Genomic DNA, 19,145 nt, shown 5'->3' with positions numbered 1-19,145 from the left:
TGCGATAAAATTGATACTTATCTGTAACATTTATAACACATCATTGTGTGTGTGCTTATTTCGATACATGATAAAATTTTATCGCATTGTCAATTGCAGAATAAATAAGATTTTGATGCTCTGAGACTTATCAAAATTGAAATGTAAACAATATTTAACATTATTCCAAAATTTACATTGTAATGATTTGCTTTATTTTTAAAAGCACAAACTAATAAAAATATGCGGGCGTTTATTACAAGAAAAAAAAAAGAAACAGTTTCCTGCAAAGATAATAGAATTTTTTAAAAATATTTTTAAAACATTAACCTTTTTGATACAACAGCATCGTCCTCGAGTGCTTTGCTGCTGCTATACGGACAGTCAGAATATGAGCGTGCACTTGAGCGCGGTACGATCGTGTACTTTATCACGAACTATGAACGACGAATACTTTATCGCTGATAGTGCTGACGTATCGCTGATATTTGATACTTTGTCACGCATCATCTAAATTATCAGTTTCTTAATCAAGTTGTATTGAATTAATATAACCGAAGTTGTGAATAAATGTGAAATTTTAATGGGTGACTTTAATCATCGATGGGATATATAGCGACCATGCGATTATGGATGACTTATAGTCATCGTTTGATCAGAGTAGGTTGAAGACGGTTCCATGATTAACCAAATCAAATTTCAGTTAATCGATTAAGATCATCATCATAATTCAAAGATTAATACTATTTCTATTTTATTCGATTATTTCGAAATTGAATGAAAAATCAAGTAAATAATTACATTTCAAAGGGTTGCACAGGTCTATATTTCATTGCACAATGAAAACCGGTTAATCAGAAGACATAATCCTGATACGATTATGATTCCTTTTCTATCATTATTATCATTGTCATTATCTTCATCTTTATCGTCTTTATTTTCATCATACTTTTAATTATTATTTTTCTCTAATTAAATTTTCTATAATTTCAATTATTTTTTCATTATCTCCTCATTTCAATCATATATACTCCCATTTCCGATATTAGACATGTAATTTCTCTGTGCAGTTGACCACATATGATAATTATCTGCATCTTTTATACCAACCTACAAGCAGGTTTATTTTACAGGTCTATAGCTATTTATGTAATCAAGCAATGTAAAATTAATATACTATTACCATCACTATCCACTCATATTCACTCATACTCATATTCATATTTATCTGGCCATATTCATAAGTCTATTTGTCTTATTTCTCATTGCAAGTCTGTCCGATACAATTGCAACCATTCGGCATGTTCTTGATATATGTTGGGTATCAAACTACGTAAGCTCTTTCATCATGTTAAAATGTTAAGCTATGGAGGTGACATTATATAAGCAACCATGATTTATTTGGTTTGGACGGGTCAGGAAAAACGTGTAGCATTCTGTTTTATAAAATGTAATGAAAATAATTAGCAAAAATAGCTGTTTTACTTACTCTATTGAACAAGTAATAATTGGTTAAAGTAGATCTCTTCCTTACTAGCTGTGCTAGATATTACTCGGTCAGTAACAATAAATCTCGCTTTACCGACCGGGAAAATTTAGATGGCAACAGAAGAGATTAGCTTTTTTGATTAAATAAAATTCAGTCAGAAAATATTACAGCTTTCGATTACAAATAAATTTTCTTAAGCCGCTATAAAAGTTGTATTACTATTGACTGACATAAATTAAATAGAATAATAGAATGAATCTGTCCTACCAAATCAGTAATAGTAATAATAATAATTAATCTAACCACAAACTAAATTACATTAGTAACAATAAAACACTGTTTTTCGGCCGAATAACTCTGTCGGAAATAATAGAGATCTGCTTTTTACCGATTGAATTTGGTAATAGTAGATCCCAGTTTTATCCAATCGGTAACTAAGCGAATAATAATAAATCTTTATTTTATTGATAACAGCTAGGCTAATAATATAAGAATCCTATTTATCGATTAGTAGATTTCTATTTTAACGAACTGTAATAATAGATTTTTATTTTTCTGATTAACTCAGTTGGTCTAGAATTTCACGTTCATTCACGAAATTATATTTATTAAATTATTTCAATACAACTTAAATAAAAAATCAATAATTTATATGAAGCGTGATAAAGTATTAAATATTACACTCTGCTAGTGATAAAGTATACATTTAATTTGTGATAAATATATGGTCTGCGCTAAAGTGTATGTGATGTTTTGCTTACCCATATAGCGTCCGTAATAGTGATATTCACGAACGATGCTATTGTAGCGAAAGGATTAACAGTATAGAGTGAATCTTAAATCAACTTAGAAATTTATTTCAAATTTTCTTTTTCAGCGCGATATTTATTTGTAGACCTTAAGATCTCGTTATATCATTAATAGCCTTTGTGTATAGCCGCTCTTTTCATGTAGAATAAAAAGGAAAGTGGAGCGTGAAAATTAGAAAAAGGACTAAAAGGAAGTTTACATTGGAGTATATATAAAATAATTTTGAATAATTTTTACTCTTATGAATGTATCAGTGTAATTATTATTTATTTATATTGACGTAGGCATACAGTGTGTATCGAACAAATTCGATTATATTTTAGTTATTTTTAATGAAAAAGACCTTGCTTATGTTTTTATCGAAAACTTATGCATATACATATGTATGTATATATTTATAACATATTATTATTATTTTTATTTGCTCATCGGGAAGATTAATTGGAGCATCGACATGCTTCTATATGCACAGTTAGATTGACGAATTATTTATATCCCTTCCCTTGCCCCGTCATTAGAATAGTTTTAACGATCTTACATCTGTATCATATCTATGTTACATATTATTAGCACACCTGAAAGTCTATTGATAATAATTTCAAACGAGAAAAGAATCGTGTTTTTTTCTCGAGCTGATGATATAGATCGAACCAGATCGAAACATACAATGGAATATTTTTTCTTTTTTCTAGATTTTGTTAGAAACGTCACGTGGGTAAGGCACGATGACGAATCTCGTCGAGTATCTACGTACGTTAATTAATCTTTTGATTTTTAGGCCACGTTTATTTCGAGATTGATCGTGATTTAAAAGAGAGCCTATACACTTGTACGGAGAGACATTAATCTCTTTTAAACATTTTATTTCATTTCATTTAAATCACTCGCTACGTTTTTTTTCTCTCTTTTTTTTTTTTCGTTTTCCGAGTAAGAAACTGAAAGTGGAGTAAATACGAATAAGTACGTTTAAATATACTAGCGAGAAACGTATTTGTCATTTAGACGTTAGAATTAGTCGACAATGTTTTCTTTTTTCTTTTCTTTTTTTTTTTTCTTTTATCTTTTTGTAAAGAGCAACACCGTAACTCTTGTCTTCCAGATTTTCTTTTAACGCATTCGTATCCATGGAAACACTGAAAGACAAGAGGATTTTTATGAACTGTACATTGTATTCTTGATATATGAATCAATGACGTTATAATTTTTAGACTAGATTTTCTAATAAATCTTGGCCCGGTGGCAAATATTGTTGATGAGCAATGGAAGAATATTGCATATCGATAGGTTTAGTATCGTCGTAAAGTGCAGGAGCTTCGGCGAGAATAGTAAATGTTCCACCTATGGAAGCTATCGTGAAGATCCAGAGGAAAAGTCGATCGAGAACCATAGCGACAAAACCCCAATCTTGATCTTCCTGCAAATAATACAAATTTTATATTTATCTTTAATCTTCAAGGACGATATTTTTTTTATTAATAATTTATTATTAAAGACAAATATAATTTATTATAAATCGCTATGGTAATTAATATTAGAATTACCGATCTATTTTTACTATATTTTTCGATTTTTTTTTAGGTACTTGAAAGAAAAAAGAAACATTTTTTTCATTATTGTTTACAGTTTACTTAATTTTACACTAATAAATAAGGAAAAATAGTTTTCGATTAATATGTTACTCTAGTAATGCTAATTTTGATAATCATAATAAAAGAAGATATCTAAAATCGATTATTTTCATAGATTTGATAATTTTATTGTTGCAAGTAGATGCAAAGATATAAAAAAAAAAAAAAGAAATATATATGACTGAACATAAACTGTGGAGATTAATTATATTTACAGCATTGAATTCGTCCTGCCGTTGTATATGATGTTGAATGAACATCACATTATGTAAAGCTTTCTCAAGTTCGAACGGATACTTTTTTCTAGGTGTGACGTCGCTCAAAGACTCATCCAATCCAGACATGACAGTTGGAAGTCCATTGTAACCACCAAAACCTCCACCAAGAAATCTGTTGTGTGCAGTTGTTGTATGTAAGCCGTTGCAACCTGGAGAAGACGATATAATGACAAATTATATATTATTATTATTATTATTATAATTAGAAAGGTTGTTTTAATTGTAGAAAGTACCACCGATACGTTGATGACGAGCAGAATCTGGAGAAGAAACGATGGAGGAAGATTGAACGGCAGCTGCAACGGCTGCATTGAATTTACTCTTTTTCCCAGATTTTCCTCGTCCATGTATTTTATGAGCAGCAAGATCATTGAGAAGATCATCTGGTACTCTCATTAGTAATAACTTCGGTAATCTTCGAATGAATATTTTTCTGACCCACGGTGCCATTTTGTGTGTACTTGGTTTACGATAATGAACGTTCAATATTATTATTGTTATAACTACCGAGAGACCTACGAGGATCATTGTGAAGAGCAAGTATTTGCCTAATAATGGTAATGCTAACGAAGTAGACGGTATAATTTCTGATATCAATAGGAAGAACATGGTTTGAGATAGGAGGATGTTGATACATAAGGCTATTTTTTCTCCTGAATCAGCAGGTAGATAGAAGGCCAATACCGAAAGATAAGAGATGCTTACGCACGGTACGATTAGGTTCACTGTGTAGAAAAGTGTTTTACGACGTAACGTGATATTGAAGAATATGTCGGGATAAGGTTCGTGACAACAGGGATAATATTTTTTGTGACGTTCCGCTGGTACACCTAAAATGTCCCACTCGACACTTGGATAATATTCACGTAGGTCGATACCAACTTCTACTTTGTCTCCCAATTTTTGATTAATGTGTTTCAAATCGATCTGAAAAATAATTTTAATTAATATCGATTGGTGTTTGATTTACATTTTGATATGATTAGATTCTTTTTAACTAACCTGAAAACCATCGTATGTCCACGAACCAAACTTCATGAAACAGGTTTGCTGATCAAACGGAAAATATCTGACGTCGATTTCGCAGGATGATTTAAAAATAGCTGGTGGTGTCCAAAGGACTTTACCCGTGTAATGTAAAATAGCTTTTGTCATGGTGGTCACGCCATATTCTCCATCGGCGCTGAAAATTGATGTTACAGTTATTTTTTATCTGTTTTACTAGGGATAAAAGGAGATATTTTAGGATGAAATTTCTTACTTGTTGTAAAGTACGATATCGGGTAACCATATATGTTCGCTCGGTACATAGAGTTCTGTTACACCTCCATATTCCGATGGATCCCATTGAAATTTGTGATCCTGCCATTCCTAAAAGTTAACGAAATTTATTTATTATTATTTTTTTCTTTTTTTTTTTTTTTTTAATATCAAGATTATTGTAATAGAACATCGTTATACTTACATGTTCTAACCAAACGTTCGTTGTTAGGATTTGATCCTTTAAATTCTGCAAATATATAAAATTATTAGTTTCTTTTTTTTCAAAATATTTATACTATAATAAAGGGTTAACAAGTTATAAATTTGTCTTACCAGGTCGATGAGCTGTGAAAGACGAAGACCTAACTTGACAACGACCGTATCTGTATTGTTCGAAACGGGTCGAATAAGACGATTGTAATTCGAGAGTAAGTCATCGTAAAGTCGTTTAGCATCAGGATTCCCATAGCAAATCCTCGCTGTGAGGATCACGGTAATTAATCTGACTATCATTATAGTTCGATCGCGTACATTTATTTATATATTATTATTGGCTCCCTGCAAAAAGTTGGATCATATTTCGATCATTCTTTTATTCTTTTTATTAGAATAAAAAAGTAAAAATACAAAAATAAAAAAATAAAAATAAAAAGAGCAAAAAAAGCTGAATATATAAAAACAAAATTTAAAAAAAAATGTTACTCCAATCAACCAAGAAATATTTCTCTTCTCCGTTAGCATTATCGACGACTGTAGGTCGATCAATAAATTATTGTCGAAACGAGGCTGTAGTTTAATAGAATCGACACTTTTACCTTTATAACGTTAGCTTAACTAGGCTTTATATGCTATTGCTAGTCAGGGATTTATGAACCTGTTGCGTTAACTACCATCTATCTATATTGACTTTATGTCGAAGAAGTCGAAATTAAACTTGGAATCATTCATACATATTGGGGTATCATTTCTTCTGGTTAATATTTCTTCCAATAGATATTGTTTAACAAATTTCAATCTTTTATGAATAGATTTTATTATTTAAACAATTTCCAACAAATTTTAAACAAATATCTTATACATTTTTTTTTCAAATTATGTATATATATATATATATATATATATATATATAAAAATTTTGAAAAGATTGAATTTTTTCGTCGAATATATATGTATATATATATATGTAAGTATGTATGTATATATATATATATATATATATATATATATATATATATATATATATGTTTCAAAAACGACGATTAATTTTAGATAAACTATGCCTTAGATTTTAATTAATAGTAAACAAAGTACATTAATATCGCTGGATATGTAAAAAGGTTAAAATTAAATTACACGTGGTTTCTTTTTCGTTATAAAAAATCGTAAAACTTTGATAAATCTTTTAATCTTTTTGATGGATGTAAAACGCGAAATGGTTACATACTCATTAATTGGGATTCCAAAAAGTGTCGATGCGCTTATATCGCAGGGTGAAATCTTGTGGCTCTCGATAGATGTCATAATCTAAACGGCAACTTGCACGATCTTCCTTCTGGTCTCGCTTTTATCGATCGGAAATGCAAGAAGGATCCGTCGTGTATCGCATTACTCACACGGGTTTGTACCGTTCAATGAAACGGCGGAAGAACGTAGAACAGAAATGGCATTGTGTACAGCCAATGGACCACTGGATGATGGTACATGCATCTTAGATTCGCAGGATCAATACACCATTGCGCATGCACCGACGTGCTCGACCGTACCTGCGCCATGTGAACGAACTTTAACAGCGCAGACTCGCTCGCACACCTCCGGCATTCCGCATGTAATAGAATGAAAAAAAAAAAGGAAAAAAGAAAATAAAAAGGAAAAAAAGGGGAAAAGGGAAAAAATAAACGAAAAAACCAAAATAAAGAAAGAAAAAATAAAAGACTTAATTTATACGTTCATTTCTTTCGCCTTTTTTTCAGAAGAATATTTTCTTCGTCCATTTTCGTGCTTACTTTCGTTCTCTGTGATATTTTCATATTTATGATTGTTTCTTATGATCACTACACGATCAGACCGTTTTTACAACATTTCCTTCATCATCACTACACGTTTTATATAATTACAGTTTTGAAAGTATCATTAAGAACAGTTCAATCGACGAATCGAATAACGAAAGTCAGTAACACATTGATAGAAATAACACTACAATATCTCACGTTTTTGAAAAGATATATTATCATATTCCCGCACGAGTTCTTTTTATTTTTCATTCTCGTTTCTTTTTTTTTTTGTTTTTCTTTCCTTTATTTGCCGTTAACCGAATTCTTCGTTGCTATAGAGATAGAAGCGTTAGGAACGTCGACAAAGTTGAGATACGATTCCAACGTTCGGAGACACAAATACAGCTCTCTAATAAACACGATTATTTTCCGGGTTTCCTCGTGTGAAGCACTACGAGGATGGCTGTCGTGCCACTCTTGGGTGTCATCGTCAAGGGTAACTGCCCTCTTTTGCTCGCACAGCTGCGTAAGCGCTCCGACAACATCGTTTTCGAGCTCGTTCTCATCGTTCATGATTTATATTTGACATTGGTACTATGCGCTTTTAGTGAAAACCATCTCGATTAATCGGCATATACATCGTCCGAAAAGATTTTCATTTTACCAAACGATCATTCGCAATCGACAGTGGACAATTTACCGGAGATATAAAGAATGCGTTTTATGTTATACAAGTTACATGGCTTTTATTGTATCAGCCAATAAGTAATATAAGAATTTTCAATATTTTTCGGCATTTTTTTCTCCTTTTCTTCTTTTTTTTTTTCATTGAAAGTTCTAACATTAACTATCGATCTTATAGGAGAGTTTATTAATTTTCGATAAAAAAAGTAACTGATAATTCCGATATTACTTATTGGCCGATCTAACTATGGATTATTTGCGTACGTATTTGAAAACAGATATTTATACGAGATATAAGGTTTTATTATTCATTGATACTCTATGAAAATATAAACTTATAGAGACATCATGTTATCTTTTATATAAGGCTCGTTTTTTGTTTTTTACGTCATTTTATATGAAACATGTTATATAAGGATTTATTATATTGTCATTGAGTATTTCAAGCGTTACCTTCTTAATGGGCTAGCTTTTAACTTTGATTTGTGATACCTTGAGGATGGGTGGGTATGTAAGCGTAAAGAACATCATTAGCCATGTAACCCTCGTAGATTTTGGAAGGATCCTATAGTAAATAGATTCGCTATATCGTCGAAGGATAATATAGAGTATTCATATCGTCCTAATAGATCCTTGGTATCCAGCTAATAATCTTTAGTTTGGTACTGTGTTCACATGACGTAGATAGATTGCTCCAACGGTATATGTATAATATATAGAACGATAAACTATCTGAAAATAGGTCGTGCCTAATATAATACACTCTACTGTACTTTGTAATTTATAATTAATTCGAATAATGTTTAAAGTAGTCTTTTTTGGTAAAGGGAGGAGACGTTTTCCTTTTTCTCTGGTTACATAACATATGAGAGAGAGAAAGAGAGAGAGAGAGAGGGAGGGGAAATTTGTGAAGCTTTTAGCTTGACGATACAAGATATAATAATCGAGAATCCCTTCCCTTTTGCGAAGTAACGCAAAACGATCGTTCCTTTCTAAGTTCTCATCTTTCTTCACGTTGTCGCTATTTCTCTATGTTATAATATGATAGTAATAGGTCTACCCATTAAGTCTGTCTTTATTTTCAAGCTCGTATCTATTTTCTTCCAATACTTCTCTTTCTTACTTTTCATATACATATATACATGTATATGTGATATATATATATATATATATATATGTAGATATAGATACAGATATATGAACTTTTCTCTATTTTCTAGTATGTACTATCCTTTGTCTGTTATAACAATGACAAATGTGACTGTTTTCCGGCTTTCCTGGTGCGAAGTACTAGCTCGAGAAATGCTATGACGTCACATTCGAGTGCAAATGAGAGGTAACTGGCCTCTCCTACGTAAATACGCACTCATCATATATTCTCTTTTACACACACATACGTATATACATATATACTGGTATTATAGGTAAACGCAGGTGCGTCCTTGTACAGAATTTTCAAGAACGACAAGTTCGACGATCCAATTGTACTTCGAAATAACGGAAGCATCGTTTGTAACGTTAAAAGCGTCTATTACCGCAGATGGACCGAGTTATCGGAGCGAATGCACTTCGATTCGAATCGTTGCACTACCGGTTCATTTCTATTCGAATTAGAAATGGATCAACTGGAAAGTTTTTTTTTCCTTTTTTTTTCCTTTTTCTTTTTTTTTTTTCTTTTTTCGTAGTATTTCCTTTCTTCATTCTTTTTTCTATCTCATTGGGTTATGATTAAAATCGTGTGAGATTGAAAACATTCTCTTTTCTTCTTTTTTTCTTCTTTTATTTTTCTTTTTTCTTTTCTTTTTTCTTTTATATTTATTAGAAAAAATTCATATCTTAAAAGATAACGATACTTTAATAGAAATACTTTGTACTACTTCATACGATATTAATATTGCTTTTGTGACAACTTGTATTAGCACATAGATCATATAAGCTTACACTCTTGGGTCTTGTCTACGTTGCATGCTCTGTATCCGGCAGGTGTAAGGAATATGCTCTGTACATGGGTGCATCAAAATTCACTACAGGTTCTCTCTCTTTCTCTCTCTCTCTCTCTCTCTCTCTCTCTCTCTCTCTCTCTTTGCATATACCCTTCTTATCCCTTCGCTGTCATACGAAGTTGCTAATAGTCTAGTAAACTGAGTGCAATTTACGATGATGTATATTATTTCACGAAGACTTGTTCGAATAACGTTTGAACGTTCAAAATTAATAAGAAAAATTTTATATTAGTTCAGTTTTTCTAAAAGGTTTTTTTTTTTTATTGAAGTTTCTTTTCTCATGAAATTTTACGGAGAAAGAGAGAGAGTGAGAATGAGAGAGAAGAAGCAAGAGACATAGTGCATCGATCGTCCGATCATAAATCATTCTTAAGGAAGAAAAAAAAAAGAAAATACATAAAGAAAGTTCCGCTTATCTGTCAGAGAAAATTCATTTTCGGACGTCACCGGGTTAATCTTCCGAATTATTTTTCTGGATGGCAAGCCGGAGGAACGTCCATCGGTCTATCGCTATTCACACTCAATTTCCAAACTTTCCTGAAAGATCGATCGAGTCCCATCAGCTTTCGTCCGGTTTTCCTTCTTCACATTCCCCCTCTTCCTTATCACTCGACCCCATAATCCTTGTTTCGGGACGTATATAACAACGATACTATGACATCCCTTACTATCAGCTAAAATTAATAAAACGTGTTGTCTTTACAAGAAATAGAACATACCGCTAGTAACGTTATACAACGCTAATACTTTTTTGTTATTGTTTTTGTTATTATTATCAAAATAAATAAGTTGTTTCTTTCAAAATTTCTTTAAAAATAATATTCCGATTAAAGCAATATTTTTGTCTATGGGAATATTTTCGTAGAGATTTATCAGATCATTGATATTTTCTTTTTCTTTCTTTTATTTTTTTCTTTTTTTAAATAGATCGATATATTTTTATTATCACAACGTTGTAGCATATAAATAGATGAATTAAACGACATGAATTTGTTGCGATTAAACAAAAAAGAATGATATTCGTAAAACGTTAAGACTTAAAACGTTTCACATTCATTTCTTTTAATCACAATAGAATAATTATAATAAATTCGATTTTGAAGATGATCGATAAATTTGTTGAGAATTAAGATTGTATTTATATAATGTTTTATTTATAATATAATATTAATAATAATCGTTCCCACACATGATTACACTTTTACACTTCCTTTCCTCTGCTTCCGTTAATTGTTGAAAAGTTTAAGGTAAGCCGAATGTTTTCAAGTTGGCGAACGACGTAACTCTGGCGATCGACTTTGTTCGTCGTTTCGAAAGAGAGATAGTTCAGCGATGTTTCCTCTAGAACTATTTTGGAACGCGAGTAATGCAACACTTTGTTCTTGTCTCTCTCTCTTTCTCTTTCTCTTTATTTCTTTCTCTCTCGCTACGCTGTATCGTCGAAGCGAATTATTAATCAATTCCGAGCTTTGGGAATGTCCTCTCAGACAGAAGCAATCTTCCTTAATCACGATGAAAGTTACAGTTAAAATCGCATTCTTGAAATTTCTGTTGAGGAGTCTACCAAGCAGCTCAGAGAGAAATAGGGAGAAAGAATGAAAGGTGGCGATGTTACTAGTGATGGTTCATGGGTTAGAATGAGATCGAAAATGAGAAGGCTAGAAGAGGATACTTGCGTTGACTCGAAAGAGCCTCCTGACATGTACCGGTAATTAATGTGGTCTCACGCACCGACCAATCTTCTATATCTCACGGACTAAGGATGAACAGGGATAGGAGGAGTAGAAAGTGAAGGAAAGCAATAGGGATGGGGATGGGAAGAAGCGAAGGAGGAGAGGAAGGTAAAGTGGAAGGGCTGTGAAATAAGCTAAAATCCCATTATAGTTCGTTACTGGATTCTCTTAATATCCACTGAACGGTCTGAAGCCGTTTCTCTAGCTTCTCTTTCTCTCTCTCTCTTTCTCTTTATATATATATATATATGTATGTATATATATCTTTATCTTTCTCTTTCTCTTTTTGGAAGATGGAGAAGCACGGCCCGTTTTGCAGTTCCAGGATAATAGCCAGGGCGGTGTTGGACTTTAAATGACTGTTTGCGCTAGAGGTTCGTAAATTATGCCGACCCCTTTAGGGACACCCGGTATATTCTACCTACGTATGTACATATGTACGTAGCTAGTGGTAGATATGTGCGTACGTGGCTAAGAGAACAATATTAACGTTCCTCGTCTAGCGCATCCTCGTCGTCATGGCTTATGCTTTGCCGATTATTATATGGAGTTTATTTTACCGTCGGAATTAATTCGACCTTTAATAGTTTCACATCGAGTGTGTCTTTTCTGTGATTGAATATATTTGCATGTAAAGCGATGAAAAATAAAGATGATATTAAAAGAAGGATAGAGAAGGTAAGAGATAGAAAGAGAAAGAGAGAAAAGTGAAATAATTTGTGGGGGAAAAAAATATACACCTTAGAAAAATATAATAATATTTAAATATATCGTTATTAAATATAGGACTGATGTAATGTCATGATTGTTACGAAGTTTAGAGAGAAAAAGAGTTCTCGTTGAAATTCTAAGGATTAACGATTCTTAGTATCGCTAAGATAAAAAAAAAGGAAAAAGATCAGATCTTTTCAGGTTCTCTTTTTACTTTCATGACTAAATCGTCTTTGTCCTTATTTCGATTGAGAAGTTAGTAAAGAAACGAACCTAACACAAACGGAGACTCGACTGGGAACTCGGCAGGACTAAAGAGGTGTAGTGAAAGGGGCCGTGAGTGGAGTATCGAGGTACGAACTCTCTTTCGTCTATCTTTCTCGCGAGTCCCAGGGGTGTCGTCCCGTTCCGTCTGTCACCGACATCATCCGCTCGAATTCTGATCTTTCAACGAACGTTACGGGCAAGACGTTCGCTCCCACGGGAGTTGAAAGCGCGCGAATGCTCAAAGAAAAGGGGAAAAAGTCGGTGTTTGAGGAAACATCATTAAAGCTGGAAAAAGGAAGGGGAAAGGGGAATCGAATAGGTTCACGAATGCCATTCGAATGGCCTTGAGTGATCGTCTCGACGACTAACTTTTTCACCTTCCCGTTTCTTTTATTCGATTAATCGACCTAACACTCATTACGATGTTCCTTTCACGAATGTATCGATATTTTCTTTTCTTTTTCTTCTTTCATCTTTTTAACGTTAGATCAATAAGTTGATTGGTATTTGTTTTAATGTCTTTTGGTGTACAAATATTCTTACATTGTTTCTAATATTAGATCTTCTTAATTAAATGAAAATAACATATTTGTATACTATTCATAGAATATTTAATTAACCTCTATTCTCTTGACCCTTATATATAATATAAAGGGAATATATGTATATTAAACTTATACGTACATGCACGCATTCATATTCGAACGAGGGCCTCATATACATATGTATATATAGGGACGAAATGCTTATACATTTATACGTTAAATCTGAATCTTCCAGAACTTGTAGTGATACAGAAATGTGCTCGTAAGGTCAAGTTGTGCTTTATATCGAGAAATTTGTTCAAGATGATGATAACTGTATAACAAAATATATCTAAAAATTAATCAAATATACGAGAAGTTACTTTTATGTAGGAATGTTGCTGCAATCCTTTATAAAAATTTCTTTGGAATTTTAAAGATTAGACCTGTAGTATAAATTGTATATGAAATTAAAAAGGTACATACTTACGGGTCGAGTAATGTGAAAGGTACGTCTAAAGAAATATAAAAAAATTTAAAGAGAAGGACTATTTTGTTGGCGTATACTAAGAAAACTTTTGTCGTTTTCATTTTGCGTTCTCAGGTCCATTTACCACAACATTTGCGGAACAGACGTTTGTGGAACACCAGACGGTATTATGCTCGAGGGATAAGGAATCGGTAGCTCGTAATAGTCACAACTGCGTATGACTTCGTAGAAGCATTATCCTCTGATGGCTTTGGTCTCCCATCCCTTCCCACGAACATACACTTCGTCATAGTGCTATTATGAAGATAAAGCTCGTGCTTTATGCGACTCGAAGTTAGCCGGTTAACACAAACAAAACAGAATCTTCGAATAGTATGATATATATATATATATATATATATATATATATATATATATATACATATGTATATATTCGTGGACACGGGCATTAATTCTTGATTAGGTGTAGGAATTAATCAATGATTACGAATTGATAATATGTAATTAATTAATGATTAATGAATTACTAGTGGAGATATATTGAAAGATTTGATAAAAATATTTTATTTACAGATTAGTATTTCTTTTCTTTTTTATTTAATTTTCGTATTAAAAAATATTTGCTGTTTTTCTTTTTTTTCTTTTTTTTTCTTTTTTTTTTAATAGAAAAAATTCCAAACAGCCGATAAGAAACACTTTGCACAAATACTATTTATCCGGAACAACAATTGGTCCGTTCTCCTGAGATTGTTGTAATTGAGTTACTCAAAGTATATATCGATGTATGTATACGTCGATACAGAAGAGATGGCTTATCCATCTTCAAGGGATTGAAAGGACCCGAGGGAAATACGTCTGGTATTTGTCGCGTTTCGAGTTACTTCTTCAATCGTTCTTGCTATTCGTGGATATATGTATGTGTATACATATATACCTACATACATACGTATAATTCTGATAATTGCATCTTCTGATAATAACATCTCGATAAACCATTCGCGAGCAACGACGTAATTCGAATTTTCACTGATCTCGAAATAATTCTATCGATCGGACTCTTACCTATTTTAGCTTTTTCATTTTATCTCTTGAATTACTTCACCGATGCTCCCTTTCTTTTTCTTTTAAAAGGAAAATCGAGAATCGTGTCTTTTTTTTCTTTTTTTCTTCTTTTTTTTTTTTTTTTAATGAACTTCGTACATAAGTACACTTATGATAATAAATGACGTATATTGCAGGTTCCTTTTTTATTCGGTAAAATTTCTCTTCATTCTTATGTTAGCTAATAATTTCTATACATATCGAAGAGGTCAACGATATCAGCTTTTTATTTTTTCTTCGTCGCTATAATTATTCGTAAATAATACAAACTGAAAGTAATTCATTAAAAGATAAAAATTGATTCGTAACTTAATTGCACATTAAATATCTATTATACTGAATTATTATATAAATAATAATACCAATGAAATACTCTCAGTTTTGACTTGTCACATCTTCATACAAACATTATACCACACGTACATACCAATATTATTCTTTATAAGATAGAACCAAATAAAGATAACATATGATAAAGACAGAAATTCTATTGTATGAGAGAGAGAGAGAGAATCCTTACCGTATGGAATCGGTGGCCTCACGTGTACTTATGTATGTATGTATGTAGTACGTACATGTACTTATCCTAATACAGACAAAGGATAAAGTATTCAAAACTTCTTCGATAAACATACAATACAATGGCGACTCAGCTTGTTGATGTAGCCTCTTTGATCGTAACGAATAATTTGTGAATGAGAAATGTACGGATAGTAGTCGAGTAAAGAATCGTATCAACATCGTCGAATGAATTATTAATATCGCTAATTTCATCAATGATGTTGTTCATTCACATTCTCTCTCTCTCTCTCTCTCTCTCGCTCGCTCCCATTTCTTTGTTGGCTCGTTCCATCTCTCTTGTTTTCTTTGTGCCACTATGGCATGCAATTGCCTATTGGCTTTGCCAACTGTTTCGGATTCCGTTGAATTTTCGTGACTCTGACCTCGCGTTCGCTCGAGATGCATTCGTGTCGTCCAAAGGTAACACAATTGCACCCTGGGTCCTCGAGAAATTCCGGTGACCGTATCGCTAAAACAAGAACTTCACGCATACCCGTTAACTTTGAGGAATCCATGAACTAGCGGGAGAGGATTCGAGAGTTACCGGGAATACCTCACACGTATGATACTCGCGTAGAGCTACTACCGACGACGTAGAACGTAGAACACCATATCTGAGGTTCCATCGCGTTCCTGCGTGTACCCGCGTACATGAGAGCATCGCGTGTTTTCGTCGTTTCGAGCGCACGTGCCTCCCTTTCTACGACCCCACTTCTCCCTCTTCCTTCTATATACACCCCACACATCCCTTACCCCTCTTTGCTCCAACCCTTCAAATCGTCGATAAAACATTCTCACGTCTGGATGAGATTATAAAAAGAAAAAAAAAGAAAAAAAAAAGAAAAAAAGAAAAAGAAAAAAAAAGAAAAAACATGTTAAGTATTTCTTTCAATTATTAACTTTTCTTTCACTTATTAGTTCGATGTAACCGTATGGATATGTTTTCTTGTATTTCTCATTTTATTAATTATTATTAATTAAACAAAAATATGCTCGATCGTTTCATTCTTACGAGATTAACTTTTTAATAATATATTACGATGTTTATATGTATATTACTATATTTGTTATTTTCGATATAAAAAATAATTCGACGATTATCTTTACGATGGTAGACAATTTTTGGAAAAGATAAGTTCGAAGGTCGCATCAGGCCAATAAAGGATACAAGAGAAGAATCATATATATTCATTTGGAGGGGTTACTCGACGTTGACTTCCGAGGATAACAGGAGTTACGACGTACGGAGAGACAAGAATGATTGAAGCTGACGTGGGGGACTAAAGTAGAAGACCTTCTTTCTTAAGCGTTATTTATCATCTTCGATTCGTCGGAGAAGAATTAATAGGAGAATTCAAGTTAGGGACGTGTTCGAGCCATTAGCGTGTTCGCTCGTTGGGTATACGGAAGTATCGAGGGGTTTCTTAGTCGGTCCATTAAACGTAACAATTTCGAGATCGTCTGTAGCGTCGAGAAGGGAAAGATCGAGAGTCTGCACAATGTGAGTGAGAGAGGGAGAGGGAGAGAAAGAGAGAGAGAGAGAGAGAGAGAGAGAGAGAGAGAGAGAGACAGAAGTCAGTAAAGACGGAGAATGAGAAGACCAAGGGATAGGAAAAAAATAGAGAGAAAGAGAGAATAGGATGAAGGGTGAAAATGCAAGGACGTGTTTGATACATCCGCACCGGATAGGGCTTTTATTGTAGGATATTCAATACCGAGGATGTTTGACGGGAGTAGAATGAAGGGTGGAATAAATTTGGAGGAGTGCAGCATAAGTGCAGAGTTTTTTTTCTTAGCGCTCTGTCGACGCTTCTGGTCTCCGTTCAGCACCCTCTGACGAGTCGACCTCGCACCGACAGTGTCAGTATCGACTGGGGTACCTTACGAAGCGAGGAGCAACGAGGGTGGTTAAATGGGTGCCGTAGTAAGAGAAAGAGATATGGAAGGGTAGATGAAACAGAGAAAAGGAGAGGGGGAAATAGGGCGGCTCGTGGATTCTCGGTCGTGCCCAGTGCAGCATCAAAAGCTATGCTCTTTGCTATCTCTTGAAAGATCGAATCTTACAGAAGAATGGAATTCATGCAGCTTTGAAATTTGATCTTTTGGACTTGGACTTGAATGAAATGTTTTGAATTTAGGATGTTTCTCACGTGACTGATACACACACTAACTTAACAAAACCTAGTATGAAAGATACGGCACTGATGGCGCGTCGGCGACGCCTCGAGGTTTCCACATGGTCTCTCTCGCATCATCGTTGTTTGTCTCGTAGGAGTTCGGCGATGATCGTGCATCTTCGGTCAGTCATTCCTGTCGGTGCTGCCACATGGCAGCAGCAGCAGCAGCGGCGGCAACAGCATCAGCATCAGCAGCAGCAGCAGCAGCAGCAACGGCAGCAGCAGCGACGGCAGCGGCGGTGTTTTGCGGGCTTGGCAAGCTTTCAGGGGCGGCACCTGCGTGATGGTAGAGCTTGAAGAAAGAGGGAGAGAGAGAGAGAGAGAGAAATAGAGAGAGAGAATTACGAGGAGGAGTAGGAAGGTGGAGGAAGAATAGAGAAGGAAGGGAGGGCAGTTGGTTGGTGTCGGTGCGCAGGGGTGGCGGCGACTCGGCCGCATTCGGTCGACTTCGCAAGTCATCGCCGACGTCTCGCGTTGGGGCTTCCACATGGGGTTGGTATTGGCTCCCGGGGCGCAGGGTGGCTTGTGCGGCGGGGCTCTAACCGGAGAGCAACTCTAACCGTGGAACGGAACGAGAGAGAGAGAGAGAGGGAGAAAGAGAGCGAGAGAGGGAGGAAGAGAGTGAAGTAAAGAGAAAGAGAGAGAGAGAGAGAGAGAGAGGAAGGAAAAAGAGAAGGAGGAGGAAGAGAAGGGTGGTGGAGGGCGGAGTGTAGAGCGACGGCTCGCCACAACACCCCCCCGAAACGAGCAGAGAGCGTCAGTGCTAAGGTGGGTTGCTCGCTCGGAACATTGTCAGAGAGAGAGAGAGAGACGGGTCCTGGGAGTGCCTGCCGCTGGTTGCTGCTGTGCTGCTGCTGCTGCTGCTGCTGCTGCTATTATTGCTGCTGCTGCCGCCGCTGCTGCGGGCCACGCAGTGCCGAAAGAGAGAGAATGCGATGTGGATCGGCCGACTGATTATTCTCGTCATATAAAATAAAAAAGAAGCGCGCGAGCGCGCAGATCTATGTGTCTCCGTACGCATGCAATCAAGCACGTACCCAGGCACGCATGCATTCCTGATGTTTCTACGAGAAAGTTGATGCACACACGACGACGGCTTTGAAGCGGATAGAGAAAAGGAGAAGGAAAGAGCACGCGCGCGCATATACAACTCGGCACGCAAGCTTCCACGCAAGCTCTCGCACGCAAGCTCCCACGCACGACGACGAGGAGAGGACGCGCAGTTTCCGAAGAAGACCGCCGAGAGGTACGCGTCGAGCGCTGCTTCCTCGCTCCTGTTGTCGCACAGGAGGAGGAAGTGAAAAAAGAAGAAGGAGAAAGAGGAGAAGGAGAAGAAAAAAGTAAATTTTAACAAGAGGAATAACTGGAGGAGAAAGGTATCCAAACGGAGGGAAGGAAAAGTTTCAAGGAAGTGTTAGAAAGAGAACGAAAAGCCGGAGACATGAGAGAGCCTAAG

The 19,145-nt window shown here is 34.9% G+C and overlaps 1 protein-coding gene across 2 annotated transcripts; it reads right to left on the bottom strand.

The window, feature by feature from the left end:
• Positions 1 to 2,528: 2,528 nt before the first annotated feature.
• Positions 2,529 to 7,329, bottom strand: LOC124429589 (acetylcholine receptor subunit alpha-L1). Of its 2 annotated transcripts, none has more exons than XM_046975046.1 (8): positions 6,892 to 7,329; positions 5,781 to 6,005; positions 5,650 to 5,694; positions 5,446 to 5,555; positions 5,187 to 5,367; positions 4,421 to 5,111; positions 4,122 to 4,333; positions 2,529 to 3,692 (listed from the first exon to the last, which is right to left on the bottom strand). In XM_046975046.1, exons 2-8 carry the CDS (start codon positions 5,958 to 5,960, stop codon positions 3,483 to 3,485), a joined length of 1,629 nt encoding a protein of 542 aa, XP_046831002.1. In that variant the 5' UTR covers positions 5,961 to 6,005; positions 6,892 to 7,329; the 3' UTR covers positions 2,529 to 3,482. The 2 variants fall into 2 exon arrangements, with proteins under 2 accessions (XP_046831002.1, XP_046831001.1); XM_046975045.1 differs by having other exon boundaries at positions 4,418 to 5,111; positions 6,892 to 7,325.
• Between the last annotated feature and the right edge of the window lie 11,816 nt (positions 7,330 to 19,145).

The sequence above is a fragment of the Vespa crabro genome, chromosome 15 (genome assembly GCF_910589235.1).
Source record: "Vespa crabro chromosome 15, iyVesCrab1.2, whole genome shotgun sequence".
Classification (NCBI taxonomy): domain Eukaryota; kingdom Metazoa; phylum Arthropoda; class Insecta; order Hymenoptera; family Vespidae; genus Vespa; species Vespa crabro.
Note: the sequence above shows the minus strand (reverse complement) of the source record. Positions and strands in the feature narration are given on the sequence as shown.

What these genes read in the sequence shown, in the direction of transcription:
- LOC124429589 (XM_046975045.1), bottom strand. Translation starts at nt 5,960, where the DNA reads ATGATAGTCAGATTAATTACCGTGATCCTCACAGCGAGGATTTGCTAT. An exon ending in GGACATACGATGGTTTTCAG is followed by an intron (nt 5,112 to 5,186) that starts GTTAGTTAAAAA and finishes ATTATTTTTCAG; the next exon opens with ATCGATTTGAAACACATTAA. An exon ending in GGCAGGACGAATTCAATGCT is followed by an intron (nt 3,693 to 4,121) that starts GTAAATATAATT and finishes TATTATTTGCAG; the next exon opens with GAAGATCAAGATTGGGGTTT.